The sequence below is a fragment of the Oncorhynchus masou genome, unplaced genomic scaffold (assembly GCF_036934945.1).
Source record: "Oncorhynchus masou masou isolate Uvic2021 unplaced genomic scaffold, UVic_Omas_1.1 unplaced_scaffold_5152, whole genome shotgun sequence".
NCBI lineage: Eukaryota > Metazoa > Chordata > Actinopteri > Salmoniformes > Salmonidae > Oncorhynchus > Oncorhynchus masou.
Genome location: NW_027011556.1, coordinates 9,553 through 18,588, shown reverse-complemented (window position 1 = coordinate 18,588; position 9,036 = coordinate 9,553). Strand labels below are relative to the sequence as shown.

The window sequence follows — 9,036 nt, the reverse complement described above, 5'->3', positions numbered from 1 at the left end:
TCTCTATTTCTCTCTCTGTTCCTGCTACTTTCAGTGTCTGATTCTTGTTTGTGTTTTTTGATGCCAGAAGCAAGCTGTCGTCGCGTTTGCTTCCACCTTGTCCTATCCTGTCGGAGTCTGCCTGGCAGGTGCATCCTGCATTATACTAACGTTCTTTTGTTCCATTGACTACGTTGGAAGAGGATTTATGCCATTCCTGTTTTTTCATTAAAGAACTCTGTTTTCTGTTAAAACCGCTTTTGGGTCTTCACTCAAGTACATAACATTCACAATATATTAAACCCTGCTTCCTGTGTTAACACAGGTCTGTTTGAGCCTGGAGATCTTCCCTATGACCTGGAGAGAAACAATGAGACAGATCCTTCACTGACAGAGATGGTGGAGGTGGCCATTAAGATCCTGAAGAAAAACCCCAGCGGATTCTACCTGCTGGTGGAGGGTGATTGTTGTGTTACATTTACTCTGGCACCAGTAAATACTGTATCAGCTGCACAAGTTTAATAATGTATATCATGTTGAATGTGAAGCTTTACACCTTAGGCTGCTTTGCCAGTGCTGATGCTAGATATTCTCATCTGTCTGAGAGAGAGGTTAACCAAGCTATGCGTTGGCAGGGGGGCGCATCGACCACGGACATCACGACGGTAAAGCCAAGCAGGCCCTGCATGAGGCAGTGGAGATGGACCGGGCTATTGGCCACGCCGGCCTCCTGACCAGCATATATGACACAATGACTGTCGTCACTGCTGACCACTCTCACATGTTCAACTTTGGAGGCTACACTCCAGGGGAACACAATTTTGGTGAGCAGTGGATGATTTTGCAACAGTGTATTGTATATTGTATGTGGCTACACTCAGTCATCAGTCACTTGGATGTCGTGGATGTTGTGATTAATGGTTTGTGATGGAGATCGTTCATTGTTTTCTCTCTGTCTACAGGACTAAATTCCATTTTGAGTGATGTGGACCAGAAGCCCTTCACAGCCATCTTATATGGGAATGGACCAGGGTTTAAAGTAGTCAATGGTCTGAGAGAGAACATCTCCACCCTTGGCTATGGTAAATTAAATCTTATCATCAATGGAGTATTGCCTCTGTCATAGAGAACACCACTTGGTCTTTGGCATGCCAGAAAATCATCCATCTGATCTCTTCTCCTTCCCTTTCCCCACCTCCACCCCTTCCCTTCCTTCCCTCTCTTCAGAGGAAAATAACTACAAGGCCCAGTCTGCAGTGCCGCTGAGTATGGAGACTCATGGAGGAGAGGATGTGGCTGTGTTTGCTAAGGGCCCTATGGCTCACCTGCTGCACGGTGTCCACGAGCAGAACTACATTCCCCATGTCATGGCTTATGCTGCCTGCATTGGCCAGAACAGAGACCACTGCATGTCATCCAGTGGAGCCTCTAGTCTCAGTGCTGCTCTGCCCAGCCTGACAGCTCTCCTCACACTCATCCGTCTCCTCTGCTGACCTTTCACCCCAACCCCCCTCCTGCACTACCCCAACCCTCCTCTTAGTATACATGTAATACTCCCACATATTGTTGTCCAGTTGCAATGCATATTTTCTTCTTACCATTTAAAAAATATTTTTAATTCTATAATGACCACTGCAAGGGCATTTAAAGTTAGTGTTTTGAGGGTTGGTGTTGTTCAGTCAGATGTTGTGTTTGGGAAAATAAGAGGATATCACTTTATTTCTACTGTAACATATAGGATAGGTTGTGTTATTTTACTTTGGTATTGATCACTATTCAGTTAACACCAAAACTATGTGAAGAATTCTGTCATATCAGTTGGTTTAAGAGAAGGATATATCTCTGAATTTATATCAATCATTGTATGGGGTAAATAACCTCCCGGGATTAATGACAAAGCAATGTTGCTGCCCACCTTGTTGTCTGTCAATTCCATGACTATGGATTAGTCAACTTTTCAAAGAAGCCAGTTCCTTTTGAAAATTAGAAACCTAATGCAGGGGAGAGCGAGGTATGTTGTCACACTTTTCACACTCTCTAACATTTACTGGGCACAATACATCACAATCTTATAAATGTCATACCAAATGAAAGAAGGAAGTCTTGGGCACATATGTTGCATTCATTACATCTTCATGTCTTATTTCAGTACGGAGTTGTAGACCGTTAAATAGAGAGTGTGCACATGTGACAGTTTGCAACATCAGCGGGTAAATTGTCACACTTCGTCGGGTAAGTTGTCACATTGGATAATCACAAATAAGAACACAACTAATTAATTGTGAATATTGATTTTAATTTCAAATTCAAAACCAAATTCAATTTCATTAAAGAGCTCAAAATAAAAACAATCATGCCTAGAGAATCTGGCAAATCATGACTTTCAATCAAAACAATAATACTGGCAGAGCACAAAGTAATTAAGTGACACGACCGCTTTACTTCGAACCTTGAAATCGAACGTTCTCTGGCATGCACATAGATCCACGGTAATTGTTGTAATTGGAATGGAATGTACTGCTGCAGATAACTTATTTAATTAAATGTTTAAGGTCTTAACAAAACAGATGTGGTGTTTAAACACACTAATGCACAATTTTGTAACAGCCTATGCGACGTACATCTGTATCTGACTAATCCGACTCATCTTCGGAGTCACAGTTCTGACACACATACATTGCCTGGCCTGAGGTGCAAGCGTCATGGGCCCATTTGTTGCATCTCACACACTTCACCTAAGTCTCCTTAGGAAGGCTTTTTGAAATGGCTCCACACAGACGAGACAGAAGCACTCCTCTTCATCTGATGATGACTCTTCTATGATTTTTTTTATTTTTAGCTGCCTTCTTGTTCTTTGCAGATCCAGATTTTGACTCCCCCCCTTGCTTCCCTTTCTTCGGAAACAGCCTTTTGCTAGATTGTGCCTTATTCTTTTAAATTTCTATTGCCTGCTTCACTGGTGTGTCAGTTAGAATTGCTGTTTTGCGCCATTTTCTTCCTTTACAAGCTTGTTTTCGGGGGTCAGCTTTTGAATATGGCCTGATGTCCTCTGGAGTTGGTAGTCTGCTGTCAGCAATGGCATTGCTGGGCAAGGGTGAGCTGGTGCTAGCATAATAACTGGGCAGGTCTGTGTCTGAGCTCAAGCTAGGCAGGGCTGGAATGATGCTGGGGCCTGGCAGGTTGGTGCTGGAGCCAGGATGGTGCTGGGGCCAGGGAGGGCTGGAATAGTGCTGAGGCCTGGCAGGTTGGTGCTGGAGCCAGGTTGGTGCTGGGGCCAGGGTGGTTGGTGCTGGAGCCAGGTTGGTGCTGGGGCCAGGGAGGTTGGTGCTGGTGCCAGGTTGGTGCTGGGGCCAGGGAGGGCTGGAATAGTGCTGAGGCCTGGCAGGTTGGTGCTGGAGCCAGGTTGGTGCTGGGCCCAGGGAGGGCTGGAATAGTGCTGAGGACTGGCAGGTTGGTGCTGGAGCCAGGTTGGTGTTGGGGCCAGGGAGGTTGGTGCTGGAGCCAGGTTGGCGCTGGGGCCAGGGAGGGCTGGAAAAGTGCTGGGGCCTGGCAGGTTGGTGCTGGAGCCAGGTTGGTGCTGGGGCCAGGGAGGGCTGGAATAGTGCTGAGGCCAGGCAGGTTGGTGTTGGGGCCTGCCAGGGTTGGAATGTTGCTTGGGCCTGGCAGGGCAGGGTTGGTGCTGGGACCTGGCAGGTTGGTGCTGGAGCCAGGTTGGTGCTGGTGCTGGAATAGTGCTGAGGCCTGGCAGGTTGGTGTTGGGGCCTGACAGGGTTGGAATGTTGCTTGGGCCTGGCAGGGCAGGGTTGGTCCTGGGGCCTGGCAGGTTGGTGTTGGGGCCTGACAGGGTTGGAATGTTGCTTGGGCCTGGCAGGGCAGGGTTGGTGCTGGGGCCTGGTAGGGCAGGGTTGGTGCTGGGGCCTGACAGGGTTGGAATGTTGCTTGGGCCTGGCAGGGCAGGGTTGGTGCTGGCTTTGTAGGGTTGGTGCTGGCTTTCCTTCCTTCCTTCCTTCCTTCCTTCCTTCCTTCCTTCCTTCCTTCCTTCTTTCCTTCTTTCCTTCCTTTTCCTTCCTTCCTTCCTTCAAAATCACATTTCCTCATTGCAATTGCATATTCATTAGAGGCTTATTACGCCCACCTCCCTGGCTACTATTCTTGTTGCCACAATGCAATTCATAACACCACTAAATTCATGACACCACTCATGATTGTGTGTATGTGTGTGTGTGTGTGTGTGTGTGGATATACTGTCTCATACAGTAGGCATGTAGTGTGTTAGTACACACACACACACAACAACACACACACACACACACACACACACACACACACACACACACACACACACACACACACACACACACACACACACACACACACACACACACACACACACACACACACACACACACACACACACACACACCAGAGCCTGTCTTGTGTACTCTAGGACTTGTCTGCTGCTCTAAACTGTATATATGTATATAATAATCCATTTACAGTAACATTTAATCTCTATTATCAGAGCTGATTACACTATATCACAATGTTTTTAGAGCATGTTCTATGTGTCGATGTTCACTGGGGCAAGTTGTCGACTTGCCACAAGGTCATTGAGACAACTTGCCCCAAACTGACATGTGTGCTAATGTTGGCTAAATCTTAGGACTGCAGCTAAACTATCAAAAGACACATTATTGTCTCTTCTACTCAGTGCAAAATTATAATTATAATTTTGAACATTAATACCTAACAAATTTCATTGCCTATTCTTTACTTTTGGAAGGGGAGAAATAAGAAAATGCTCACCTCAGATTAGAGTGACCTTGACCACATACGAACAGGAAGTTGACCATAGAACATGTAGTCACACAAAGTGCTCTTTGATTTCTGAGATAACACCTCTAGTGTTGAGGTATGAACAGTGTGACAACCTACCTCGCTCTCCCCCTAACATTCCTCTAGATTTGAATATGAATATATTATTTTGGCCACTCCTCCGACCTAAACAGAAAGCAAAACAGTAAACAGAATCTACATCATAAGCTTTCATCAGATTCCTAAACAATCGTGTAAACATTACAATGAGCAAATCAGAGGCTAATTTGAGTATATGGTTTAAAATGTTATTTTTTAAATGTAAAATGGTATGTATTCCATCTCCTTTATACATACTTCCGAAAGTTAATTGAATGAAAAGTCCCCCACTGTCAGAATTTCATAAAAGATAAGCTAGCCAATCTCTTACCCAATAAAGGAAGTCCTGTTGTTTTTTCTGAAAATGTTGTGTTTACATTATTGATGTGTTGACTGTAAATGGTAGATAATGTATCAGTTTGGCATAGAACTGATTTTGGTTGCACTTTCAATAAGCATTATGGGTACCATTTGGGATGGAAGATACACTGAATGTACAAATATTAAGGACACCTGCTCTTTCTATGACATAAACTGACCAGGTGAATCACGAAAAAATATGACCCCTTATTGATGTCACTTGTTAAATCCACTTCAATCAGTCCATGTGAAGGGGAGGAGACAGGTTAAATAAGGATTTTTAAGCCTTGAGACAATTGAGACATGGATTGTGTATCTATGCCATTTAGAAGGTGAATGGGAAGACAAAAGATTTAAGTGCTTTTGAACAGGGTATGGTAGCAGGTGCCAGGCGCACCGGTTTGTGTCAAGAACGACAGTTTCCTGTGTATCAATGGTCCCCCACCGTAAGGACATCAGCCAACTTGACACAACTGTGGGAATTATTGAGTGAACATGGGCCAGCAACCTCATGTGAGTCCATGCCCTGACGAATTGAGGCTGTTCTGAGAGCAAAAGGGAGGTGCAACTCAATATTAGGAAGGTGTCTTTAATGTTTTATGTGTATATTTTAACAAATCTGTCACTTCATAGAGAAATGTTTAATGCTACACAAATTAATTTGGAAATGTGTTTGTATTGGAATTATTAAAATACCTTGTCAGAAGGAAAACTTTACCATTGAATGAAAAAAGTAAAAATAGTGCAGTTGGAAGTGATTTGAAAATAGACAACAGAAATTTAAAATCTCTAACAATGGCTGGAGAATAGCTGGAATATTAAGTTCCAAACAAACCTATACTCAACCTTGAATGCATGAGGTTTGTGTAGAATGTGAATGGACTCAAGCCACATACTGTAGCCCTTTGGGACTCATGGTGACTGGAGCATGAACATGGAGGTTTAGCTAAGATGGGTATGAAGTATAGTCCACACACTCTGGGGCATTCTTTATGTGGGTGCTGCACATTGTGCATGGTTGGAATCTGGGCTCTAGGGGTCTGTGTCTAGTGTCTTTCCCTTACATACACCTTCTCACTGCAGGAGAGGCTTTACTCTGATAATTTCATCTTCCATCAACCAAGATAAGAGAGCAATCTATCTGATGATATTTCTATAATCCTGTTTTATGTTTGTATGAATAATTGGAGGAATTTAACAGTTTCAAGCTTTATAACGTACACATTCAAGTATACTTTTAACTGCTCATACTCATTCGTATTCTTTTTAAAGTACAGAATACAGTGCCTTGCGAAAGTATTCGCCCCCTTGAACTTTGCGACCTTTTGCCACATTTCAGGCTTCAAACATAAAGATATAAAACTGTATTTTTTTGTGAAGAATCAACAAGTGGGACACAATCATGAAGTGGAACGACATTTATTGGATATTTCAAACTTTTTAACAAATCAAAAACTGACAAATTGGGCGTGCAAAATTATTCAGCCCCTTTACTTTCAGTGCAGCAAACTCTCTCCAGAAGTTCAGTGAGGATCTCTGAATGGTCCAGTGTTGACCTAAATGACTAATAATGATAAATACAATCCACCTGTGTGTAATCAAGTCTCCGTATAAATGCACCTGCACTGTGATAGTCTCAGAGGTCCGTTAAAAGCGCAGAGAGCATCATGAAGAACAAGGAACACACCAGGCAGGTCCGAGATACTGTTGTGAAGAAGTTTAAAGCCGGATTTGGATACAAAAAGATTTCCCAAGCTTTAAACATCCCAAGGAGCACTGTGCAAGCGATAATATTGAAATGGAAGGAGTATCAGACCACTGCAAATCTAACAAGACCTGGCCAGTCCCTCTAAACTTTCAGCTCATACAAGGAGAAGACTGATCAGAGATGCAGCCAAGAGGCCCATGATCACTCTGGATGAACTGCAGAGATCTACAGCTGAGGTGGGAGACTCTGTCCATAGGACAACAATCAGTCGTATATTGCACAAATCTGGCCTTTATGGAAGAGTGGCAAGAAGAAAGCCATTTATTAAAAGATATCCATAAAAAGTGTTGTTTAAAGTTTGCCACAAGCCACCTGGGAGGCACACCAAACATGTGGAAGAAGGTGCTCTGGTCAGATGAAACCAAAATTGAACTTTATGGCAACAATGCAAAACGTTATGTTTGGCGTAAAAGCAACACAGCTCATCACTCTGAACACACCATCCCCACTGTCAAACATGGTGGTGGCAGCATCATGGTTTGGGCCTGCTTTTCTTCAGCAGGGACAGGGAAGATGGTTAAAATTGATGGGAAGATGGAGCCAAATACAGGACCATTCTGGAAGAAAACCTGATGGAGTCTGCAAAAGACCTGAAACTGGGACGGAGATTTGTCTTCCCACAAGACAATGATCAAAACATAAAGCAAAATCTACAATGTAATGGTTCAAAAATAAACATATCCAGGTGTTAGAATGGCCAAGTCAAAGTCCAGACCTGAATCCAATCGAGAATCTGTGGAAAGAACTGAAAACTGCTGTTCACAAATGCTCTCCATCCAACCTCACTGAGCTCGAGCTGTTTTGCACGGAGAATGGGAAAACATTTTAGTGTCTCGATGTGCAAAACTGATAGAGACATACCCCAAGCGACTTACAGCTGTAATCGCAGCAAAGGTGGCGCTACAAAGTATTAACTTAAGGGGCTGAATTTTTCAGTTTTGATTCGTAAAAGTTTGAAATATCCAATAAATGTCTTTCCACTTCATGATTGTGTCCCACTTGTTGTTGATTCTTCACAAAAAATACAGTTTTATATCTTTATGTTTGAAGCCTGAAATGTGGCAAAAGGTCACAAAGTTCAAGGGGGCCGAATACTTTCGCAAGGCACTTTATATGGCTTCATCTCTAATACACACAGTTTCACCAACTGTTTTAATTTCCTGCTTTATCACAAACAAGGTTAATCATGAACCAACTAGGGTGATAGTAGAGTTGTTCCAACAGGAGAGGAGTGTTACATTTGCTCCTGCCACACCCTCTACTGCTCATCCGGTGAGTCCTTGATTGGTCGCCACTCCCCCAGTGCTCTTTCTCTGTGTGTGTGTGTGTGTGTGTGTATGATTGTGTGGGCGGAGGCAGGTGTGCTGGAGTCAGAGCAGATCCCCACCAGCTGCAACCTTTTCCTTAATCAAGACCTCTACAAATACTCAGCCCTGCCACTTCCACGCTGCCAAATCGTTATCTCTGCTCATTCAGTCTATGGTTCTAGCCATTTGTTCCTGTTTAGATCCTGTTGGGCCTGTTTTCCCTTGCCTTACGTTGTTTTCCTCTCTGCTACAGTTTTGTCCACTATGACTCTGGTCCCTGTCTCCAGTCCTACGTCTCGTCAGTCCTGCTACTCTGTCCTGGATCCCCCACTCTACGGCTCCCTTGGATTCCCCTCCTCCCGGATTCCCCTGAGCCTCCAAACCTTGTTTCCTGCAACCCGCCTGAGCTTCCGCTGGCCTGACCTTAATCTTCCCCCCTGTGTTTCAATAAATACCTTGGTTACCTCATCCAAGTCTCCTCGTCTGAGTCTGCTCTGGGTTCACCTTGTTCCTTTCAGGGATACATAGATAATTTTTCTGAGTTAGCACAAAAGGAGACCACAGCAGTACCTGTCCTTTTATGAATCCAGCATGTGAAATGTGGGTTTTTGGATTCTTGAGAATGCATTCCAGAATTGTGATTGGATTCTTATTGTTTCCCTGACCACAACTCGATCTGGTAATAAGCAAGTGATCCATCATCCAATC

General features: G+C 43.8%; 1 protein-coding gene across 1 annotated transcript; it reads left to right on the top strand.

Moving 5' to 3' along the window:
• Positions 1-304: 304 nt before the first annotated feature.
• Positions 305-1,622, top strand: LOC135535781 (alkaline phosphatase-like; the record flags this gene model as incomplete). Its single annotated transcript, XM_064962210.1, has 4 exons — positions 305-439; positions 615-803; positions 942-1,061; positions 1,207-1,622. Coding segments are annotated over 4 exons (710 nt in total), but the record flags the coding sequence as incomplete, so codon positions are not given.
• Positions 1,623-9,036: the final 7,414 nt, after the last annotated feature.